We start from the raw sequence: 23,446 nt of genomic DNA, 5'->3' as shown, positions 1-23,446 counted from the left end.
AATCGCAGGTTTAGCAGAAAAAACATTTATTGAATGTTTAACATTGTTATTACATTTTAGTTCCCTTAGTTTATATTCCAGCCTCATCCAGGGTCCTAATTATGTAGAGTCGCACCTCTACTTTCGAAATGAATTCGTTCATGTTCTACTGTGAGAATCAATGCAATATTTTCAGAATAAAATCACGGATAAGCAAATGCATTTACTTTTTGGGGATTTTTTTGTATTTCAGCAGAGTTTAGGTAAATTCTAGTCTGTGATGATAGCTACTGGTTGTCATGATCCATAGCCCAGTTAAATTTCCTTTTTTTGCCATTTAGATTTGACACAACACTTTTTGTCCACAGATCAGTGAAGGTATATACCGTAATTTTTCAGTGATGGGAAACGTATCCTGTAACAACCATAGCATCCCTCAACCCAACGGCCCAAATTCTGCAGGATGTACCGACTTTATGATGGACCACACAGTGCAGGTAAAGTTTAGGATGAGGACGTGGAACAAGCATGATCAATTTGAGTGATAATTGGCTGCATTTGTGTCTCCAACAGGGCAGCTTTTTCCGCCTTTACTATCCTTGCCAAAATATGACCAAAGCAGAGATGCCAAACTGGATCCCAAACAGTGAATACTTTAATGGGCTGGCAGACTTTATGAAAATCAACAGGACTTTTGGTAAAAGAATCTTCAGCTGCCTCTTTGGTAATTCCACACACTTGTAAATATGGGTGTATATAATTGTCATTATGATTTTTGTCATTTAAAAAAAACTATATATACATATATTTATCAAATGTTTTTAAAATCCTAATGTTTCATTATTTTAGGTTCCTATAAAATTCCGGCCTACTTGGATGCTCCGTTTAACTCAACAAAAAAGTATCCATTGGTTATCTTCTCACATGGATTAGGAGCCTTCAGGTACATAGAAGTAACCATATTTATTGTTTTTTGGTCTGATCTTTTTTTATTTCTCCCCTTACAGGACATTGTATTCAGCAATATGTACAGAATTAGCATCTCAGGGATTCATCGTAGCTTCTGTGGAACACAGGTACTGTATGTGTGTAATAAGTAGACTTATCATTGGCCACATTAGATTAGTGAACCCTATACTATAGGGAACATTATTGGGAGGAGGTGGGGTAATTTAAGATACATATTATTGGCTAAAATAGTATTGCCATTTAAAAATGTCTGACATTGGCCAGTTTGCCTACTTATGGATATATTTTTCCATTATGACATCGGAAAAATGAAATTGTATCATTTTCCTTTGTTAAGCAAGGTTATTTCCATTGGGCTGTACAGGATTTAATTGTTTTCTATCCCTTTAATATCACCACTACTGTGAATATGAACTTGAGTGGTTGTTTGTATTTATATGCCCTGTAGTTGACCAGCTTTAGACCAAAGTCAGCAGAGATAAGTTTATGTTCTGCAACACTGTGAAAGCACAGTACAAAGGTTGAATGACAGCCCACTTAACAATAAATTACATATAAGCCTTCAATAAAGACAGACACAGAATGTTCCATTGATTCAACCTATGTTTTATGTGTCTATCGCTAAAAAAGTGGAAACATGAAAGTGGGATTTTTAAGTTTCAGTTAGTACCTTTCATATTTCCGAGTAATCTTTAATTTAGCAGCACTAGAATGAAAGCGCACTTTATCCAAAACACATACATTCTTACTCTTGTAGAGACCTGTCTGCATCAGCCACATATCATTTTCTTCAGAAGAGTGAACTGGATACAACAAGCAAGAATTCCTCAAGAAATTCATTAAAAGACGACCTAGTAAGGGAATGGATGTACTACAGGCCATTGCAACAAGGGGAGCAAGAATTCCCCCTCAGAAACCAGCAAGTATGAATCGTATTGTTTTACTATGTTTTGCCTAGCCACTGGTATTTGTCCAAAGTAGTCTTTACATTTAAAAAAAAATGATTTCAATTGAGAAATTGTCTTTTTTTTGACAGAATTTGCTTTCATGCTTTTACAGGTGCAACAAAGGGCAGAAGAATGCATCCTTGCACTTCACAAACTTGAAGACATAAACTCAGGGGTGCCAGTACAAAATGTTTTGCATACAGAATTTGATTGGAAGACTTTAAAGGTAACACAATATTCTTGTTTTATATGTTTACAATAGTAGTTTCAGAATGCTTGGTGAAATGCTTACAAATCAAATGATTACTTAGTATTGATTAAAAGTATCATCAATCAACAATGTTAATGTCATAATTTTAGAGAATATATTTCCTACAACTATTGCCCTTTCAAGATCTCATCTCCCATTTATTTAAGGTGAATTATTCACTACACTGTGAATGTGGTCCATGGATATTTGAATTTAGTAAATAAAACTCAAGTATATATCATCTTTAATACTGCTATATATTTTTTAATTTTCCAGGCTTGTATACCATAGCCTTTAGTTTTACAAGAGCATGTTTTATGGTTGCTTTAACACATTCAATGGAACATCTTTTTAATAGTATTTCTCTATTCAGGACTGTATAGATCTAGACAAAGTAGCTGTGATGGGCCATTCTTTTGGGGGAGCAACTGTGATAGAAGTGCTAGCCAAAGAGAAGAAATTTAAGTAAGTGCAAATATTCCTATTCTTTCTTTAGATAGCCTATCCTCACAATTTCATGACAAACATTGATAATTTAAATAAAACTTCCTTCTATATAAGTTTACAATCTAAAAATGATCGAACCAACATATAATCTTAAAAAAAGGCTTCAGTACCCTTTCTGATCAAGATCATGGATCTCTCCAACATGGTAGAAGGGGAGGTTATTCTCAAATAGAAAGTCCTAAAGGAGGTACATACTAGACTAGCCATTGAAGTAAGCTTGAATATTCATTTTTTGCCATAGGTGTGCTGTCATATTTGACCCATGGATGCTTCCATTAAAAGATGAAACATTTCCACAAGTCAGTCAACCTATCTTCTTTATCAACTCGGAGAAGTTCCAATGGCCGGAGAACATGAGACGCATGAAAATGTTGGACTCGTCCGACATAGAGAGGAAAATGATTACCATCAGGTATAAACAGTACTGATCAATATTTAGTGTGGATTTTCACTCCCAATTAATTTTGTTGACTTGACTCTTTTAGATCAACCGTGCACCAGTCTTTCCCAGACTTCACATTTCTGACTGGTGACACGATTGGAAAATTGCTGAATCTGAGGGGTGACCTTGACCCAGAAGTAGCCATCGACCTCTCAAACAAAGCATCGCTTGCATTTCTGCAACGACATCTTGGTATAAACCTCATCGTAAACCATACCACAGTATTGAAATGGAAAATGATGTTTAAAATTATCTTTTTTTTTTTTGTTTTTAGGTTTGGATAACAACTTTAATCAGTGGGACCCTCTGATTGAAGGGAATGATGAAAACCTCATCCCAGGAACCAATGTCATTTTGTCAGCCATGTGAACTGAAACTAAGAAACGGGGTTTCTCCAAGTGCTTCTTTTAAAATAGCCTTGTACATGTTTGAGTATAATATGAAACATGCATTCATTGTTTTATCAATGTCAATATAGTAGTTTTTGTATATATATAAAGTGCAATATATAGATCTAGGCATATTTTATGTACTTGTTTATTTCCATGCCCTTTGCAATAAATCAGGCTTGTCCTATAACAACATGGAATGTTTTGTTTTTATTGTAACTTCTATGTTGACCCATCATCAAAAAAATAGAAGAAAAATAGTTTTATATTTCCTAAAGTAAAGGCACAGAATAAGAGATTAAGTTCTGATTAAAAATACAATCCTCACTCTGTCCACCAATTCAGGGTGTCCCACGCCTCTGGCCCAAAGTCAGCTGGGATAGGCTCCAGCACCCCCCGCGACCCAAGTGAGGATAAAGTGGTTCAGAAAATGAGCTGGAATGGAAGATTGATTTGATAAAAAAACAAATTGGACTGTTTTACTGACATATTTTACCAAACATTATAGCCATTCAATTTGATGGGACTTTTCCCCCCGTCCTGTAGGAGGCAGGCGATTGATGCGAGCCCAATTCTAATCCCGGAACTGCGTCACGAAAAAGCGACGCTCTTATGGTCTGTTCCTGTCCTGTTCTTCTGTATCTATCTGGTGGCCTTTCTCCCTTAAAAGTAAATAACATCTATCCATCATGGCTATGCAAGCAGCCAAACGTGCGAATGTAAGTGTTTTCTTTTTTTCTGTATTATTTAGGGTAAATAAAACACTTAAACGCATTTATTAGGATTGCTTAGAACGCGGTTAGTGGGCTCACTGGTTAGTAAAAACACTACCAACGCAATCTATTCATTGATGACCTCGCTAAACGCAATTTCTTCACGATCATCACTGATTAGGCATGCTTAATTCAAAACGAGAAAAACGTCATTGTCTATAAATGTTTTGTTCAACTGTCTTTATTTTGTTTGCAGATACGACTGCCTCCAGAAGTCAACAGAATCCTTTACATCAGGAACCTTCCCTACAAAATCACAGCAGAAGAAATGTATGATATCTTTGGAAAATACGGCCCCATACGTCAAATTAGAACGTAAGTAACGCAAATATGTATTTATTAGAGTTAAGAGTCGCGCCTAAAACCACAAATTGGTGTTGGTATCAACTATCAACCATATTCGACCAATATATCTTGCCTTGCGCCCTCTACTGGTAATAAAAACACACACACATACATACCAGCACCAACACAATTAATCCCTTTAACCGCTGTTGCCTTGCCACTATACAAATATTATAATAATATAACAAGAATTGTACATTCAATACATAATATACATGTATATATGACATATACTAACGACTATTATTAGCCCTGGACCTCCTCTGCCTTTTCTTTAAAGGATACTGATAGGCTTCTTATTTGTTCACTTTGTCTTTTCAGAGGCAACACACCAGAAACAAGAGGAACTGCCTATGTGGTTTATGAAGATATATTTGACGCCAAAAATGCATGCGATCATCTGTCAGGCTTCAACGTCTGCAACCGCTATCTGGTGGTGCTCTACTACAACGCAAACAGGGTATGTGCGAGCATTCTGTTTTAATGTATTTAGGTGATCAAGAATCATTGTGTTTTTCAGATTAATAATCCTAATATTGGCTGTTTTGCATTCTTACACCTTGTAATTGACATTAAGTGTGTTTAGTATTTGTGGTAGGTAATTTTTTTGTCTTGTTTTTTTACAGGCATTCCAGAAAATGGACACGAAAAAGAAAGAGGAACAGTTAAAGCTTCTAAAAGAGAAATATGGCATCAACACAGACCCTCCAAAGTAGCTTTGAATATTTTTCTACTTTTTTGTTCTTTTACCTTTGTGTACCCATTTCTTTTTCTTTTGTTATCGGCAGTTATTTCTGTATTTTTAAAATGTGCATTTTCTCCCATTTTCTTTGATTGTTAATGAAAATGATCTGTTCTTATGATTGAATATAGCTTGCAAGCATAACATTGTTTCATGTGACTTAGTGTTGCATGTATTCACATTTTATGATTACATTTTCATCTTGTTTACGCTATTCTTTGACCTGCAAACAGCCCAGACTAAAATGAGTATGCCGTCTGTAAAATAAATGTGCTTTCCATAAATGCCCTTTTCTCCTTTCTCCTTTATTTGTTTTGATTTCACAAAATGCAAATATTACTGAGTGCCCACACAAAATTAATTTTCCATTCAATTTCCCATCTGACATTGACATAAGGCCTTATATTGCGGAAAATACGGTAATTCAGCTTATGAATGGATCCAACCATTGGGGTGAAAGCTCTTTCCTATTATGATGCAGTTTATGTATTACCTTTTAGAATTTTTTTTTAAATATGTTGGCTTGTTAAATTTCCCTTTCCTGTATTTAGATGAAAATATAGTTTGTATGCTTCATACCTGGAAAGTCACACGTTTTAACTTTTAACTGGCTTGCCTGTCTTGTCACTCTACATGTCTTTATGTTTTTGAAAGAGAGGTGAAATAGCCCAGAGTTCCTTTTATTAGATTAAATCACAACACAGGGTGTAGTGCAGCCATGTTGTCAGAAACACAATGCATGCTACAAAAGAATCCTTGTACACAGTTGCCATTTGCCTACATTTGGTATCTTGATCTTCGCAATAAGCAGGTCGTTAGGTGTGTAGATTACATAGTCAAGTAGGCCTAATTATTGTAAAATAGCGATGGACTCAGGACACACAACATTTCCACTGACTTTTGTGACACTGGCTATACTTTGCATCCATACAATGAGATTTCAGGGTAGTAAAAAAGTATAAAATAGGTCAAGTTTGGCAATGGGTGTATCATTTCACTTGAAGAGTGGCCCTCTTCTGACTTTTTCCCTTAGCATAATTCCCATGTTATCATTGGAAAAAAAATAGTTGGAATACAAGCCTCATTTGCAATTGACCATTCATTATAATCATATGCAATATGTAAACCCTTAAAGGTGAAGGTGAGACTACTAATAGTGTGAACAATTGATCGATCATAAGCCTTTAGTAGTTTAATAAATTTGTAGGTTAGCAGTCAATCACAGTCATCACTTATCCCACCGAGCATATTTTTGAAGGTGTAATGTGATTCCACCATCAGAGTAAAGAGACGTTAACCACTAAGACTTCCACAATGCAAATGTCTCAAATTATTAACGCGACTGTTCCTTTTTTAATCAGTTGACAACCACCACCTTGCACAACAGGAATAAACGAAGAGTAGATAGGGAAGTTGTCGTAATTCAATGTCGTATGGGCTTGAGGAAGGATGAGGACGAAGCTGAGGGGTGCCGAAGCAGAGTATGATACGCCTAAACTTAAGCAAAGAGGGTCAGATTTGATTTCACATGGGCCGGACCATTTTAGATATAATATTTAGATTTTTTTTTTATAAATTGATTAAAATCCCTGAATATTCGTTTTTTATAGATCTAAAACAATTTATTTGAGCTTTTTTAATATATTTTTTGGTTTTACAAAATGAATTTTGAACTAAAAACACAGAAAAAATTGACTAAAAAAATACAATTACTGATTTAAAAGGGGGAAAATCAGGAAATGTAATATACATTTATACTCTTCATTTAATTTGAAGTCGGCACTCATGATTTACTTTCCCGGGCCACACAAAATGATGCGGCAGGCCAGATTTGGCCCTCGGGCCACCACTTTGACACATGTGACCTAAAGTGTTCCTGTGTGAATGCACCCTTGTTCAAAAACCTTTCTTTGAATCGCTTTAACTCGACAACTCCTCCTCAAATTTGACGTCAACTCCCCCCAAAAAAAACACATCCTTTCAATTATAATGAATGTATCCATTTAAATCTCATTTCAACTCAAAAGCATGCAATTTTAAGGTCCAAGTTTGTGTTCTAAGCAACATCTACAGGGACATATGCTCCCACAGTTAAAGCAGTCGAGGGTCAGAGTCACAAACAAGCAGCGGCCCACCATAATGTGGTTCCCGTTCTTTTCCCTGTAAAAATATTGCCCTCACAGGTATCATCTTTTTATAAGGCGTTCTAGTCTTCAATCGCAGGATGCAATATGACAAGAGTTTTAAGGCAGAACCTAAAAGCATGCAAATAAACTACATTTACATAATAAAAAAACTCAGTTTTATATGACAGTGCAAGCATGTTTGTGAAGAAACTCCTGACAAACCTCTGATTTATTATCTAGAGCTAATATTTTGACGGATAGCGGCAGATGCATTACCATAGGAATTTGGTTTTGGATCGACTTTAGTAAACACGTACACCAAGCTTCAGTGGAACAACAAATACGGAATAGCGGCAAATCCAGTGTCAATACAATGAAACTGGATTTTGGGGAAACATTGCACACTTCACGTTTTGGCATTTGATCTTTAAATAATTGAAATATATACTTATATATATCTTCATATATTATTTGTGCGTGGTGTTAATATACAGTGGCATATTATTGTGTGTGTCCATGGAATGTATGTGTGGTTGTCATTGTGTTTGTTCATTTAAAGCAAATAACATTCTCATGCACACAAGTGTTTCAAACACAAGAAGCGAGATCCATTGAAAGGTAGTCCAAGCAATTTTTTTTCTTCTCTTGTTCAGTGGAAATAGCTGCAAACTGAATGGAACATGAAATGCTTTCTGCGCAGTCCGTAGTTGGCAGCGGCATCTTGTCGGGGGGTGGGGGGGTATTGATCCACTTGCCCTTCACCTTATTTCTGGAGGTCACACTGCAGGAGTAATACAATGGATGGGTCACCCTTGGCTGCTTCTTTGAACTCATCCAGAGAGATCTGATCGTCGTTGTTCTTATCCATCTTGGAGAAGATCTTGTCTACCCGCTGCTGGGGCGTCAGCCCGTCCTCGTTCATTTTCATCATGATTACAGTGCCTACCATTTTGTAGATTGCCTGTGAGATGGTAAACATAAAAGGAGACATTGTTTAGGGTAATTCTATTTAGTTCGTATTTTTTTTGTACATAACCTGAGGTAGAACATACAAACTCCACACAAAAGGGTCCAGACCCGGGTTCGAACCCTCAGTCTAACAAATGTGAGCCCGACGAGTTCACCACTACCCGCCGGTCCAACATAGTATTATACAATTCTAATTTGAAGTAATAGTACAACAAATATTGTTGAAAAAAGATTATTTCGCCAAATAAAAGAGCAAAAGCATTATTTTTATTTATAAATTCTTAAAGCAGTTAGTTCTTATGCCCTATTTTCAGCACCAAGGACAACAGCTGTTACACCTACGCCCTCTAGAAGGCAGTACAGTACGTACAATGAAAACTCAGACAGTGCAGATGATTCGCACCTCGGTTTTCCCACTTGCCTGTTTTTTTTTTTTGGACCTCCCAGACAAAAAAAAAAGCCCCAGGGGTGGAGGAATTGTGTGAAAGCTAACGTGACTCATACACACGTTCTCCTTTATTTGCGTCTCAATTTTGTAGTCACTTTATAGTTTCATAACCCGTCTTGATAATAACAACAATAAAAAAAAACAGATGCATTTTATTCATTAAGGGCAGAAAACAAGAGGATCCCATTAGACTGAAAAATAGTGGATTAGATTATGAGGAATCATCTACCTACCTCAATAATTTCCAGCATCTCCACCCGTGTTATCTTGCCATCACCATCCAGGTCATACATGTTGAAGGCCCAGTTGAGCTTCTGCTCAAAACTACCCCGCGAAGTGATGGACAATGCACAGATAAACTCTCTGAAGTCGATGGTGCCATCGCCATTCTTATCGAAGGTTCTAAATGCATGTTGGGCGAACTTGGATGCATCACCGTAAGGGAAGAACTACAAAGAAAAAGGAGAAAACGAAATGAATGTCATAATTACAGTTACAGTGCTACTATAACATGAATGCCATGTGTTTATCACCATTGGTTTGTTCATTTATTGTTGTTTGAATAGGAAACTACGTTCATTTGAGAAAAGCCGACATTAAACAACATTCATTCATCAGCATTACATCGGAAATAGAAATACAAATCATTGTATTACTAGTCAGTCAGCACCATGGACAGGGCTCACATCTATGACTTGAATTGCTGGGATCGGACAAACTTAACCAACTGCTTTATTGTTTGCAGAGAACGCATATTGCACAATAGCACCCTAGGTAACTTTTTTAGTGAAGTCTCTTGAGTTTATTTGGCAGCATCAGGACTTTGGAGGTCATTTGCAGAGTTTTTATATTATGATTTCACAAGCCATTCATAGTAACACGATAAGAATCATTAAATCAACTTCTTTTTAAATATGTAAAGTTAATTCGTCTTATAATTCCATCTCTTATGAGTCAGTCACGACTCACACTTGGCAGGAAACTCATGATTGTCAGTGCCGATTATGCAATGTGGTGTGTGGTGTTGATATAAAAAAAAACAGTATATGTACAGCTGCTCTTTTGTTGAAGTCTTTTGAAGGGTCTCTCACGTTACCAAAAAATGTTAAAATTCATTAAGACTCATCCCTATCCCTATACCTTTACTTCATTGTTGTGGTTGGGTTTGCAAGTTAAATGTTAGGCACAATTGGCGTGAAAAGAACTCACGTAAATGATTATGTATGAGGTTGGCATGGGGCTATGCTAGTCTAAACCCACACACAAACACACACACAGAAGACATACACCCACTGTTGTTAAGCAGAACATTAAAGTCTCTCTAATCAGGCTGCAAGATGGCACTGGTGTTCATCCAAACACTTTGACTGGCAAAGGGAAAGGCGGAGACACTTGACGAGTCGCACTTCAACGAAAGTCATTTCACGCATACTGGATGCACCAGTGGAGCAGATGCATAATTCACTCAATGACAGAACACACACACATTGGTGGTATAGCACAAAGAAGCTCATCAAGAAGAGAGAAAAGGATTTAGCAAGTTTTGGGTTGAAAATAACTCCTTTAGCAACATCCCCCAGATCCACAGTTTGTGTTTGCTTGCTGCTCTTCAGATAACAGCTAAGCTAGACAGACATCTTGCAGCTTAAAAGCTTCCAGTGATGAGCTTGCAAGGGTCAGGATTTCAAATAGGGCGAATTAGTTATTGCATGCGCATTTTGTTGCAGTTTGGGGAGTTGCAGATTGCATGTAACTGGATTATTTTCGACAGTAGTTATGACATCAATCGTCAATTTGAAATGATTGTCCTTTTCATTTCTTGTACAAATGAATTGTGTTCAAAAAGGAAATTAATAGAAAGCGGAAAGGGAAATATGATATATATATATATATATATATATATATATATATATATATATATATATATATATATATATATATATATATATATATATATATATATATATATATATATATATAGATATATATAGATATAGATATATACAGCTAAAATAGTGAATGCTGATTCCTCATTATCCAAGTTTTCTGTGCACTGTACAGACGTGAGTTACGTAATACAGAAACTTGTAAACTTGTAAGCTTATATAAGTACATGATCAATAGCTAATAGGTTTGACATGGTAAACATAAAACCACCCACAAGGAGAAGATATCCATATCTTAATCTTACTAAAGGTGTGTACTTTGTCTTTGCTACTCTGTAGAATGAATCAGAGTCAAACAAACCATCAGTATTTTTTTATACTCTCTGTCAGTCTTGTGTTACCAGAGTTGTGTGTAAATAATACCCGAATCTCATGCATCACTCTACCAACAATATCAGGTCCATTCAAGCCCTTTTGAAGCATCCAGCAAGAACTCACTGACCGTTACTTCTTTAGCTTGTTTACATTCTTCTTTCTTTTCTTTAGTGCAGATGCTTGTAAAGAGAGCGTGGGAATACAATATATGTTTATTTCATTGCCGTGGGACTTACTGGGTGTGATTCTATGCGTTTGAGCCCATCCGTGTGAGAGGAACAGTGCCTGTTTTCCCTCTTACATAAAACCTCAGTGACATGCAAGGCAGAGGCTGCAACTCATCCAGCACACTGTTAATATAATATTGTCACTGCTTCTAAGGCTTGAAAAAAAAACACTATAGAACAGACAAATACAAACACTCTCCAAAATGGATTCATTCCTTTTCTGAACCACTTATCCTCACAAGCATTATCCTCACATGCGTTTTAAAAGTACTGTTAAGTTTACATTACATTGTTCACGAGTAAATATCTCCTAAACATAATGATTTTTTAAATATTCACATTTGCAATGAACATTTTTAAGCAGTCATTACAACAAACACTAGTTAAACCATGTCATTAGCCGTAATACATGCGCACTATTACAACACCTTCAATGTTCTCGGCTTTGACTTATGCTTATTAGAGGCTTAACTATCATAATTATTCAACATTTCAGCACCAGACAACATCACTTGCATTAATTTAAAAACAAGTACCATAAATGGAGGTTATACAACATGACAAATACAGGCTGTCGAGCACAGGTGCCAAACTATGGCCACCCCAAGTCAGATCCAACATAACTGCTAATTTATTTTTTATAACTGTAATTTTGCACCAGTTTGCACTGTAACTTACTCAGAGGAATACCCATTTCAGATTCACGACCTGGCTTAGCTTGTCATCATAACCTGACAATGCATGCAATATTTACACCATTACAGTTTCTTGCATCATCAGTACTGAATACCTCATTCATTCTGAATCAGATTCAGACAGTTGGCCAAGCAGGGTAACAAGCAGAGTGTGACTCATCACTTGGCTGCCATGCTTGGCAGGTGAACCTGGGGTTTACTCTCTAGTTCATGTGACGCAGTTTACTTGGCAACATCCATACACAAGCAGCTTGGGGGAGGTGAGTTCATTTTTTTAAAAACGCTCATCATCATCATCATCATGCAAGCATTTTCTCGCTTAATCTGTCATCGTCTTTGTGCCTGAATAACCATGACCGGGTGTTTCATCGAAGGACGTTTGGTCGATATGTCTAGGATGTGAAATTTCACACACTGTGACATATACACACCTCACTGTATGAATCTTCACATCTAGCCACCCATCCATGTTGGCTGGACTGGCGTCAATAATACCACTGCATAACTCAGAGAATTTTTAAAAATCCAAGAGTTTTCGCTTCCATTGAATCTGACTAAAATTTGTTTTTGAATTAAATACGGTCGAAATCCTTTGGTTATTTTCCAAGACCACTTCCCTTGCCCATTAACACCATACTTGGCATCTATGTTTCCTTGTGTAGTACTTATTTTGACTATGCATTTCTTTTTCATCTCATAAAAGTCAGCAATATATTAGATTTGAAGTCATTCTTGAAAAAGCAATACCAATTCAGAAACAGGAATACGACATTATTTTATATCCATCCCTTGCTTTAACATTTCCTAAATGATGATTCCCTCTACTAGAGGGAACCCAACCAATACTTAGTTATCATAATTATACTGTTTCTTAACAGCGTAGTTAGAAGCACGATGGCGATTAGGGAGTGATTTTGCATCGAGCAAAACATGCACAAATGAAAAATAACATCTGAGTACTCAGGTGTGAGTCTGTCACTCTCACACAGGCATGCATACACAGAACACGGACTCACACATACAGTCCAGATTGTCAAACAAAAAATCTCTTATCATTGAGTTGCATAACTCCATCAATGCTAATCACTGATAAATAATGCACAGACAGTTGCATACTATTCCTGACTAAACCTTTGGTTTCCAGCGACACTGCTCCCACCAAATACTTATGCAGTATACCGCTAGCCTCCCCCATTACACATGTACACACACAAACACAAGCAGTAACTCTTCACAGGAACAATCTGTCCTGGTAATGTGAGGTCACAGCAGACCGTTTTTCCACTTATCATCTGACTGGATTTAAATAAAGCCCTATCATAGATTCTCTGTTGCCTAGAAACACAATAGAATGCATCAATAATGGGATTTTCCTTCCAACCTACAGGACTCTTTCCAATTATTCCTGCAGCTTTTTTACATTGTAAGGGCTTATTCCTCTTTTTTTAAGGGTTATGGGTTGGTAAATATTTACCCTCTATGCTTTTTCCTGCATCCTTAATGGCTGATTTCCTATAAAGGTTATTTTTTTGTGTTGTTCCATTAAAAAATGCATCACTGGGAAAACATCCAAACATGTTTTTGTGAGGTTTTCGTTTCAACATTTCGACAGGGGGGAAAAAAATGTTTCATTCTTTGCTAGTTTCTAGTTGTCAGTTGATGCATGAGCACATTTGGCATTTAGAGGAAGTGCTCTTGTGACCTCAGTGCCCGTGCAGGAGGGTCTTATGTAACGGCAGCACCCTCTGGCATTTCCTGGCACCGGTGATAAAAGATTAATGCTTATTCTTACACTACTCCTGATGCAGGCTGCCATCTGAATCTTAACAAATTGGTAATCGTGCAATTAAAAATAAATAAATAAAATTGGGTTCTCTATGCATAATTCTAACTATAATGTCCATTTCTCATGCAGTATAATGGTGTCCGATACTGTGGTGAATATTTATTTTTATTTCTATTTTGCATTCCATAAAAATGAGTTACTGCAAGATAAATTCACTGAAATTTGAAGTAGTCTATTAGTAATCACAGCAGATTTTAACTATGCATTTGTACAGGGGAACTACCTCTGCAGGATGTAATTTTAAACAAATTAAACTCTACCATCATTTCTTAAATGGCAAGTTTTAATGGTTTCATTCATTCTTAACAAAATATGTTTCTTGGATTGTTAAAAAAATGGTCACCCTTTACCTACCTAAGTACTCATACATATGCAGATTATTATTATGTTTTAGACTTTCATTGCTAATGTATTTTTGATAGTTAAGACAGTTATGTAGTTGAATGATCTATCTGAAATTAAAATTTAAAAGCCCATTGTATGTGTGACTGAGGTCAATATGTGGGACTGACCTTCACATAGAGTTGCTGGAACTCATCAAGGTTAAGGCGTCCAGTCGGACAGTCTTTCAGGAAACCCTTGTACCATTGCTTTAGCTCATGTTCATTGAATTCTGTGTTCTTCACTAGATCTTCCATCACCTCAGGGGTCAGCTTGCTGTTCTGTTTCCCCATTTTGCCTGCACAAGAAAATCGATAAAGCACACATTTCTTTACAAAAACCAACATGTATTTAATTCAGCAGTCGTTAAAACTGAGATATTTTAATGTGAGACGGCAAAGTTTTATGTGAGACCAGAGGTCTCGGGCTGTATTTGCCCTTACTGATGAGGTCTGATGTAAAACATGCACCTTTTCTCGCCTCCTTTGAACAACTGATTGCCCTGGTTATATTAGATTTTTCATATTTAGAGCCATTAAAATCTCCTCATCTAGAACTCTCATACATTCTTTAATTCATTTTCTGAACCACTTAGGGTCGCAGGGTGTGCTAGAGCCTATCCCAGCTGACTGAATCACAATCATTCATACCTTGGGGCAATTTAAACTGTCCAATCAGCCTACTGTACATGTTTTTTGGAATGTTTGAGGAAACATGAGTACCTGGAGAAAACCCACGCAACATTTAAACTCCACACATGTGGACCAATCTGTATTCAGACCCTGGAACTTTGAGCGACCCCAGCTGACTTTGGGTGAAAGCAAGAGTACACCGTAGACTGGTCGCCAGTCAAGCATAGGGCACACAGAGAGACAGACGACCATTTGCACTCACAATCGTAACACCATCAGGGGGAATTAAGTCTGCAAATTCTGATGACCTGATTAACAAGAATATTGACTATTACTACAATTGATGAATATCACCACAACAAGACAACTGAATATTGAGATGTTATTTAATCCACTGCATTTAAGCAAATCAAGGCTATTCTTTCATACGGTTTCACAGAAAAACTGATTGGATAAAAACACTCACAAATGAATAATATTTTCTTGATGAAATAAGAATGGAAAATAATTTACCTCATGAATTTCAGGACAACAGTTTTGTACAAACAAAATAACCTAGCAAATGAAATCAAGCTATTGCATGGTTCATTTGAGCGGTTATTGTGTGACAATGCAATCAATTCCTGTTGCTTAAAACCACAGATCTGCAATAATGTTCTCATGAATGCATAGTAATTCTGTTGCTTACAAAGTAGTCATCAGCCAATGGATAGCATATGAATGATTCAGCTAATCCTGGATAAATTATGATGTCACTTAAGTAAAATAAATAAATCATATCACAAAAACTTTTGTTGTCATTATTACCAGTTCTATGCAATATATCACATGACCAAAATGGGAAACAGGTAAGTGTAATTAATGTGGGATATACAACTTAAATCAAGCCTAACTCTTGGATATTGACATTTCTGTTGTCTTTTATCAATGTCATAGATTAAACAACATGCACTGTCAATATTTAAACTGTTCAACTTTACTAAAAAATACAATCATCATGCCAGGTGTAGGTGAAGTGCTTAAATGTTAAACAAAAGATATCCTGGGAATTTACAATATAAACGATCTTTGAAATTCAACGAGAGTAAATAATAAAATAAGAGAATAGGAAATAGCAGCACCTGCTGCTCGAGTATTATAAAAAAAGCACCAACAAAAATGGTGGAAAAAATGTATGTCTCAGGTCAGAGGTTTTAATGACATCTCCACAGGTCTTTCTTCAAACCCATTTAGATATTTATGTGAGTCAGTTTGAGAAGAAAATCCACTGTTAAGGTCGAATTTTTCAAGAGGTTGCTGCAGAACAGTGATTTTCATCTTGACCAGGAATTACTGAATGCCGAGAGAATAGTGAGCAGGCGTGTTGTCATGGTGATGCAGCCACAAGTTGTCCTGTCACAACTTTTGGCTCATTGACAGAAGCAAACACCGCAATAGCTCTTTAACGGTAAAGTCGCACCATATCCAATAAAAATTTCCACTATCCAAAAATGGGTATAGGGGGTTCATAAACATCCTATGTTTATATTAGTCACAAAATTGAGGGCCATTGTCCTAGTTGGTGAGTAATGCATATAAGCGAATTACTACATAAGGATGACTCTGGAATAAATGAGGTATTTTTCTTCTTTTTTTTCTTGCCAAAAGAAGAGAGAAAGCCAAAATGCACGTTCAAGTGCATGTAGATACATTTGCTAAAAGCTTGCTCTGACACACCTTGTGAAGAAGATGCTGCAGACTGCCTAGGAGATTGGACAAGCTATTACATAACACAGTCTCCCTTACCATTATTCGCTAACAGGGGATGACCTTGAGTGAGACTGAGCCCTGACTTCAAGAGGAAAATAAGCTCGAACATTTCAAGTTGGTGGTGCAAAACTGAAAAATATACATGCATGTATGTGTGGGTGTGTGTGAGTTGTCATTTTGCTTGATAAGCAAGGGTGGGATCATTATGAAAGCAGATTAGGAGGTGTGGTCAAACCTGCACTGGTTGGCAAAAAGTAGCAGATGGGATGATGTAGGTTATGGAAAACACTACATCTCCATCTTCCTCTCTCTCTGTAACGCACACATAGGTCCGCAGGCACACGGACTTTAAACTTACACTTGATTACAGTTGCAATGAATTAAAATGATTTCTGATGTTAAGAGCAGATGTCTGCAACAAAGTCAGATGCCTTTTCACTTTTAATAATTATTTTTAAGTCAGAACAATGCCTTGTGACAAAACGCCATCATTCATATCTGAATTTGAAGACCGCAACTCATACATTAACATTTTAAATCAAGGTTGGCAAATCATCCACTGTAATTTAATGGAAGCACAGATCATGACGCATTAGAATACATTGCACATTTAAAAAAGGGTTAATGCATAAATAAAATATGCATAAATAATAATGCATAAATAAATACACTAATAAAGGCAAGGATAACACCACCTACCTGAAGAGTCAAATAGAGAAGTCCGATCTACTGTTTGGAGCGATCCAAAACTGCAAAGACAATAAAAAAAAGAAGCGTCCTTAGTCGAACCACCAGGTTCACTTTTGTTCTTTTCAATGTTTTCTTACTGTGTGTATTAGTATTTAATCTCTTAGTGAGTGAATGGTGCAGGTGCGTAGGATGCTGCTGCAAAACGCACACTGTCGTGATGCACTGAGCATGAGACACAGAGGGAGAGGGGGAGATGCGTTTATCTCTTCTATGCGTGTGCGCGTGTTTTCCCGATCTGCACGTGACATAAAAAATGGCATAAAATAGCCCCCCAAAAAAGCGTGAAAAAATCCACGGTGCATAATTAATTAGCAAAGTACACAAAGCCTCGGCCACAACGCTGCCTTCTTGCAATTTTGGTTCTACACTGACGTCATCTTCGTCTTTACCAGTTTGGTACCATCCGAAGTAGGTGTTTTTTTTGGAAAAACGTGTAGATTCTATCTAAAAAGGTGAGTTCCTCAACAATTACTGTAAATGAACTGTAAATGGACTGTAAATGAAGTGACTTAGTGTGTAAATGAATGAAGAAGTTTAGTGCTTTAAAAGTACTTCGATTTGAAGAATGTGTTGCTAAAGACAAACATCGTGCTACCTGGCTAGGCACGGTTTGTAAAAGGGATCTATTTTATACATTATATTTGTTAACTAGTATAGCATAGTTTTCAAACAACTTTGCAGTAGTTTAAGCGCACTAAGGGCAGCAAAAAGGAAGAAGAAAAGTACAGTGTCACAAAGCAAAACATGCATGGAGTGTAAAGGAGATCTGCATAATAATAAGTAAAAAAAATATTAAAGAAAGCAAATTCTGTATGGTTAATAATATAACGTAATGTATGTTTTTATATTGTCTTCAAACAAACGATGTAGTGTTTAATAAATAAAGATTACCATAGTGAACTAACTGTACATGCAAAACCGAAATAGTTCAATACATCCATGTGAATCGTAATCATAAATCATTATGAAAATAAATATATATGACTAAATGAGTATATACATTAAAAAATAAAAATTTGAATCTTATATAAAACTACATGTAATTTCTTTTTCAGGTTTCACTGGAGTGAAAATGGATAGTGTTGAGCAAGGAAGTGTGAGGATTAAAACAGACAGTAAAAGTCCCCATCCCTCCCTAAAAAGACCTTGGATAGATTATCCACTGACTAACAACAATACAGGCACATATGACCTATCAGAAGTGTTGACATCACATATATTTGGCTCCCCTTCTTTGACCTCACCTAGGGATGCAGATCCCGTATGTACCGGTTTAAATGGAAACAACAAAGAAAAAAGAAAATGTGATGAGTGTCATCTCAGTGAACTTCCTCTTAAAAATAAACCTCCCATTGATTACAACTTGCATTTTGAAAATGAAATTTCTAATGACGTGAAAGTCAGAAGTCAGTCAGATTTTTCTTTTGACTCTAACCAACTTGGGCCAGTTTTGTATACTCGTTGTCAATCTTCTGCTTTTTATGAAAGTACCCGTACTGAGTGTGGAAAGGGTTTCACTGGTACTTTCTACCAGAGGGAAGTTAACGAGGTCAAAGGAGAGACATCTTGTCACATTCATATTAAGGAGTTTCAATTATTTTTCCCTCCACCTAATGAGAACATTCCTAAGATCTTGGTAGAGGATAAAAGCAATGTGGATGTGTCTGATAGTCCTGCTGTGGGCGAGTGGGGAAAAGACAAGCAAGCTAACGATGAAGGCACCAAGGACATTTCTAACATTGAATTCAAAGAGGCATCCATTATCCCCTACCACACTACAGCTTCCATTTACAGTGTCACTGAGACAGGCAACCCTAATGACTTCGAGTGGGCAAGAGGAGACCATAGTGATATAGAGACCAAAACACAGAACGAAGGAATTGATCACATGTCAGAAAATCACATATCTGCAATGATCACCATAGAGACTGCTAAAAGAGATAATAATGCAGTCCCTTGTAGAGTAATTGAGCATGCAGTGGTTAGTCAAACTGTCAGGGATGCTGAAAGGAATTGCTGTAACTTAAAAATCGCTGCAGTTGAAGCATTACCTCCATCAGTCATAGTATCCGAGCTGGAAATACCTCTTCCTCCCACATTTGATGTCAGACCTCTACAGCCAGCTTTGCATCCGACAGTTCACTCTCTTCACCAAAGCAGACCAGAAGAATATGAAGACGAAAACGAGGTATTGAGTGAGTGTTCTATTCCCTCCTTTGGGAAGCACAACACTCCAGGCGATGAAGGCACCTTTAGTCTGACATTTAGTCAAAGCAATATAACACATAAGACTACAAAACCTCTCCCAGCTGACAATAGAAGACAGCATAACTTTGGTACTTTTGGACATCATTTGAAGGAGCAGTGTAACCCTTTGTCTGTCAGTTGTGACCACTTTAAAGCCCAGCAAGTTGAAAATACATTGCTTGGAACCAACATGAACAATGAGCAAAATGATATCAAAGAAATCATATCAGATGAGATGGTTCTGCAAGAAAAAAATGCAACAACAAACCAGGACAAGACTGAACTTCCACTTAATGAAGGCTTTAGTGAGGTCACCAAACTGACACCAGAAGTTGAAGCGGAATACAAACCCTGCTGCTCCATTGAATACCAACTAACAGATGAAATACTCGAGAGCAAAGATGTTTCGGCTGTATCCTTTCCTCCATTGTGTGATGCAGTTGTGCCTGGTACACATGTATTAATCCCCAGAACCTCACAAGAGCCACATTGTGCCATGGGTCAAAACAGTAAGGACATATTCTCTCCAGTTCCATCTGCCTTTGCTACATACACACACTTTGACAACTTCCGCAAAATCCAATTGCCAGCAGACTATGGTGATTATGATAACCAAAGGAACCAACATATTCACACCAGTTTGACAATGCAGCAAATACAATTCCTACAAAAGGAACATTTCATGCTCAAAGCAGAGGATGGGCATAAGGACAAGTCAAAAGTAATGAAGGAGGAACAAATCCATGACAATGGGGTTCAAGTTGAGTGTCACATCGAGGACATGGCCAATGAAGCTCTTAAGACTAATATCAATTGTAACAAAGCTGCACCAGGGGAAGACACTGCTTTGGAGCTTTCTAATAATGCTACAGGCAACAACATGCCGCTCCCTGAGGAAATCCAATGCTTTGAGTTCAAGATGAAAAAAGAATTTGACTTGGTGTTAAAAGAACTAAATGTATACTTTGATATCTGCAAAAACGAAATTGCATGTGGAAATGGGCTGCCTACTGAGCAGTGTGGTGATGTGCTTAATGATGAAGTCTCTAAGAGCAAAAGTCACCTAAGCAGTGAAGAACAGACTCTCCACAGAGACCCAACTTTAGGTAACTGCATTTCATTTAAGCTTTGCATACTCAGTGGCCGGAGACTATTATGAACTGTACCCTTGAGTCAGTTAATCAAACAATGACGTTATAATAATAACTCCTTCACTACTCCAATTAACTGGTCACTGTTTTAAAGAAACCGCTATTGTTTCATACGTTGCATAATGATCAATTTGACATGAAATGCAGATGGATTGTCCTCAACTGAGCTGATAGTTTTAAGTGTTTGAGGGGAAAAAAAATCTTAATAAAGCACCAAATGCTTATCACTAATTGCCATCCATTCCAAAACTATTTTAAGACAATATTTTTACAATTTTGGTTTTGTGTATCATTTTATTTAGATCCAGAGCGAGAGGGCAGCATTGATATGTGCCCAACAGAACCAGAGGATTGTCATATAACCAGCCATGGAGATGAACAGCAAGTGCCCATTATCTCTGACATGTCCACAGAAGCTTCAAGTCTTTTTGCTGAGAAAGACAAAGGTTAGTTTTCATTTAAATTCTCAACATCAATGACTTCTAAATAGACTCAAGCTCACTTGTTTCAAAAATCTTTTATAAGAGGAATTTTAGAAAATAAAACATTTTCTATAACCCACTTTGAGCAGCAGGAGGTTCATTTCCCTTCCTCAGTAACCTGCAGGGAAACGATAACAGTGGTATGAATAAAGCCACATTGTGTGACGATAAACAGATAACAAATAAAATAGGATTAATCACTCATCCCTACTTCTGTCTCAATCTCAATAATGTCCCTTCCAGAGCCCCAGGAGACAGAAATGAAAAGGACATCGTGGTCGCCGTCTTTCATGTATCAACAAAGCCATGGTGAGTCAATGATCACAATCTTAATTCAAACTGCTGATAATTATTACTATCAGACTGATGGGTTTCCCCTTTAAACATTGAGTCCATTCAACAAATGTTGAAGTGTGTTCTGAAATAATTTGTTACATTTTTATCTTGAGCTAATTGATTTACCACACATTAAATCATGTTTTATTTTAGCAATTTTTAGCAACAAACTGACTGCTTGAGTTTACGTTTGATTTATTTAATAAAGGGACAATACATGTTGATTAACATATCCATGTAAATATGTGAGATTATAGACAAAGGCTAATTTCCATCTTCTTTTGTCCCTTGGACAAAAGACACAAGTCAAAATCAATAAGGCAATAGTAGGGAGAAAGAAAGAAAAAAACAGGACAAAAGATTGGAAAACAGTGTAGAAACGGTTAGACATACACAAATACTACAGGTCTGGGCAGTGTTGTGATTACTATGCTGTTCATCCATGAGCCAGGCTTTAAGGTGAGTTCATGTATATTATTTGGTATTGAGTTTCAGGTATATCAGGCACAAAATGGAGCAAACGCTAATAATTTTGTGTCAGACTCATCACTTGCTCTGTGTGATGGTGATTCTGTATCTGGTTAAGACCTGTATGGTAGAATCTGTCCAGAATCATGTTTTTTGAGGACTTACTACTTCATCCTATGTCCCATTACAAATTCGTATTCTGACTTGTTGCACCATAAAGTCAATGTGTGTCTCAACTATTGTCACTAACTCATATTTCTCCTGTTGGAATCCTTTCCATTGAATTCTATCTCTGCTTGTTTCACATTTATTTTCTTCTTTGCAATGTTTTTTTTTTGTTTCATAACACCTGCTGATGAGGTAAATAGCACTGTTGGAATTGTCCCCAAAATATCCATAACAAAGCCCTCCCACAACAGCATTTAAGCTTCAAACAAACAAAAACACTATTCTGACAGAAGGAGAACAGACATAATGAATGTACAAATATTGATGTAGCTTAGGCTCATTTTTGGTACATCTAATTAAACAAATATGATATTGAAGGGCCGATAAATCAGGTTACCTTGTGTTTCTGTATACAGTACCCACATGGGAGCCTAGGAGACTGGAGCCCCTAAAGACATGCAGACGGCCTATCCGTCTCGGCCTGTCCAAGAGAGCCAAGCCCAAACCTTTGCATCCTTTTCACCCGTACAAATGAACCCCAAAAAAGAAGGAAGACAGAAGAGTTCTTGAATGGTTAGAGGAGAGAGGGACTATTTCTGAGTCACAGTTCATTGCTCATTGTGAGGTTGTGTCATTGTTTTCCACTCACAACACTACTGCTTGCCAGTTGTTTCAGACATTATTCCTGATATTGTATTTATATTTCTGCAATACTTCTATTGACCTGTTATGGTTTCCAAATGCCTGTCTGGTTGGACTCATGAAATATTCACACTAACTAATACGTGAGTTAATATTGAAATAAAATGTTTAATTTATTGTTCATTGAATCCAAAACATTTTATACAATATGTGCAACTTTTTCTGGTCACACATATTTAATTAAGGAACAATTCCTAAGAATTTGCTTCATCTTAGAACACCATGCAAAAGAGCCTACAATGCATGTTTTTGGAATGTGTGAGGAAACCAGAGTACCCGGAGAAAACCCACACAGGCTCAGGGGGAGAACATGCAAACTCCACACAGGTGGGCTGACCTGCTTTGTAACCCAGGACCTTACGGGACCTTTAATCTTGGTTTCTTGTCTGGAAAACAAGCAGCTTTGTGTGTTGGTATAATTGTTTTCTTTTATCATGCCTGCAGTCGGTATTTGTGCAAGTTAAC

At 36.9% G+C, this 23,446-nt stretch overlaps 4 protein-coding genes across 7 annotated transcripts; 3 read left to right on the top strand and 1 right to left on the bottom strand.

Annotated features, from left to right (window-relative positions):
* The first annotated feature begins 350 nt into the window (after nt 1-350).
* Nucleotides 351-3,683, top strand: pla2g7 (phospholipase A2, group VII (platelet-activating factor acetylhydrolase, plasma)). The gene is made up of 10 exons (XM_077710298.1): nt 351-476; nt 553-703; nt 829-922; nt 987-1,055; nt 1,706-1,871; nt 2,008-2,121; nt 2,519-2,610; nt 2,894-3,064; nt 3,138-3,286; nt 3,369-3,683. The coding sequence occupies exons 1-10, from the start codon at nt 381-383 to the stop codon at nt 3,461-3,463; spliced, it is 1,197 nt and encodes a 398-aa protein (XP_077566424.1). The 5' UTR covers nt 351-380; the 3' UTR covers nt 3,464-3,683.
* A 360-nt stretch (nt 3,684-4,043) lies between these two features.
* Nucleotides 4,044-5,627, top strand: sf3b6 (splicing factor 3b, subunit 6). Its single transcript, XM_077741957.1, has 4 exons — nt 4,044-4,202; nt 4,453-4,571; nt 4,923-5,061; nt 5,228-5,627. The coding sequence occupies exons 1-4, from the start codon at nt 4,173-4,175 to the stop codon at nt 5,315-5,317; spliced, it is 378 nt and encodes a 125-aa protein (XP_077598083.1). The 5' UTR covers nt 4,044-4,172; the 3' UTR covers nt 5,318-5,627.
* A 2,394-nt stretch (nt 5,628-8,021) lies between these two features.
* On the bottom strand, nt 8,022-17,667 carry vsnl1a (visinin-like 1a). Of its 3 annotated transcripts, XM_077741945.1 has the most exons (6): nt 17,505-17,667; nt 17,377-17,426; nt 16,913-16,989; nt 14,428-14,594; nt 9,120-9,335; nt 8,022-8,430 (listed from the first exon to the last, which is right to left on the bottom strand). In XM_077741945.1, the coding sequence occupies exons 4-6, from the start codon at nt 14,587-14,589 to the stop codon at nt 8,233-8,235; spliced, it is 576 nt and encodes a 191-aa protein (XP_077598071.1). In that variant the 5' UTR covers nt 14,590-14,594; nt 16,913-16,989; nt 17,377-17,426; nt 17,505-17,667; the 3' UTR covers nt 8,022-8,232. The 3 variants fall into 3 exon arrangements, with proteins under 3 accessions (XP_077598071.1, XP_077598063.1, XP_077598054.1); XM_077741937.1 differs by lacking the exon at nt 16,913-16,989 and having other exon boundaries at nt 17,505-17,665; XM_077741928.1 differs by lacking the exons at nt 16,913-16,989; nt 17,505-17,667 and having other exon boundaries at nt 17,377-17,483.
* On the top strand, nt 12,203-22,946 carry LOC144213440 (uncharacterized). 2 transcript variants are annotated; one of them, XM_077741915.1, is made up of 5 exons: nt 12,203-12,329; nt 18,483-20,780; nt 21,128-21,271; nt 21,551-21,616; nt 22,696-22,946. In XM_077741915.1, the coding sequence occupies exons 2-5, from the start codon at nt 18,500-18,502 to the stop codon at nt 22,812-22,814; spliced, it is 2,610 nt and encodes an 869-aa protein (XP_077598041.1). In that variant the 5' UTR covers nt 12,203-12,329; nt 18,483-18,499; the 3' UTR covers nt 22,815-22,946. The 2 variants fall into 2 exon arrangements, with proteins under 2 accessions (XP_077598041.1, XP_077598033.1); XM_077741907.1 differs by lacking the exon at nt 12,203-12,329 and adding an exon at nt 17,535-17,879.
* Nucleotides 22,947-23,446: the final 500 nt, after the last annotated feature.

The sequence above is a fragment of the Stigmatopora nigra genome, chromosome 2 (genome assembly GCF_051989575.1).
Source record: "Stigmatopora nigra isolate UIUO_SnigA chromosome 2, RoL_Snig_1.1, whole genome shotgun sequence".
NCBI classification, from domain to species: Eukaryota; Metazoa; Chordata; class Actinopteri; order Syngnathiformes; family Syngnathidae; genus Stigmatopora; species Stigmatopora nigra.
Note: the sequence above shows the minus strand (reverse complement) of the source record. Positions and strands in the feature narration are given on the sequence as shown.

Excerpts from the sequence above, each read along its gene's own strand:
- pla2g7 (XM_077710298.1), top strand. The coding sequence starts at position 381 with ATGGGAAACGTATCCTGTAACAACCATAGCATCCCTCAACCCAACGGC. Across the intron at positions 477-552 it reads TGATGGACCACACAGTGCAG|GGCAGCTTTTTCCGCCTTTA; the intron begins GTAAAGTTTAGG and ends TGTCTCCAACAG. Across the intron at positions 923-986 it reads CATGGATTAGGAGCCTTCAG|GACATTGTATTCAGCAATAT; the intron begins GTACATAGAAGT and ends CTCCCCTTACAG.
- sf3b6 (XM_077741957.1), top strand. The coding sequence starts at position 4,173 with ATGGCTATGCAAGCAGCCAAACGTGCGAAT. Across the intron at positions 4,572-4,922 it reads CCCATACGTCAAATTAGAAC|AGGCAACACACCAGAAACAA; the intron begins GTAAGTAACGCA and ends TTGTCTTTTCAG. Across the intron at positions 5,062-5,227 it reads TCTACTACAACGCAAACAGG|GCATTCCAGAAAATGGACAC; the intron begins GTATGTGCGAGC and ends GTTTTTTTACAG.
- vsnl1a (XM_077741945.1), bottom strand. The coding sequence starts at position 14,589 with ATGGGGAAACAGAACAGCAAGCTGACCCCTGAGGTGATGGAAGATCTA. Across the intron at positions 9,336-14,427 it reads TCCAGCAACTCTATGTGAAG|TTCTTCCCTTACGGTGATGC; the intron begins GTCAGTCCCACA and ends TTTTCTTTGTAG. Across the intron at positions 8,431-9,119 it reads AGATGCTGGAAATTATTGAG|GCAATCTACAAAATGGTAGG; the intron begins GTAGGTAGATGA and ends ACCATCTCACAG.
- LOC144213440 (XM_077741915.1), top strand. The coding sequence starts at position 18,500 with ATGGATAGTGTTGAGCAAGGAAGTGTGAGGATTAAAACAGACAGTAAA. Across the intron at positions 20,781-21,127 it reads CCACAGAGACCCAACTTTAG|ATCCAGAGCGAGAGGGCAGC; the intron begins GTAACTGCATTT and ends CATTTTATTTAG. Across the intron at positions 21,272-21,550 it reads TTTTGCTGAGAAAGACAAAG|AGCCCCAGGAGACAGAAATG; the intron begins GTTAGTTTTCAT and ends TGTCCCTTCCAG.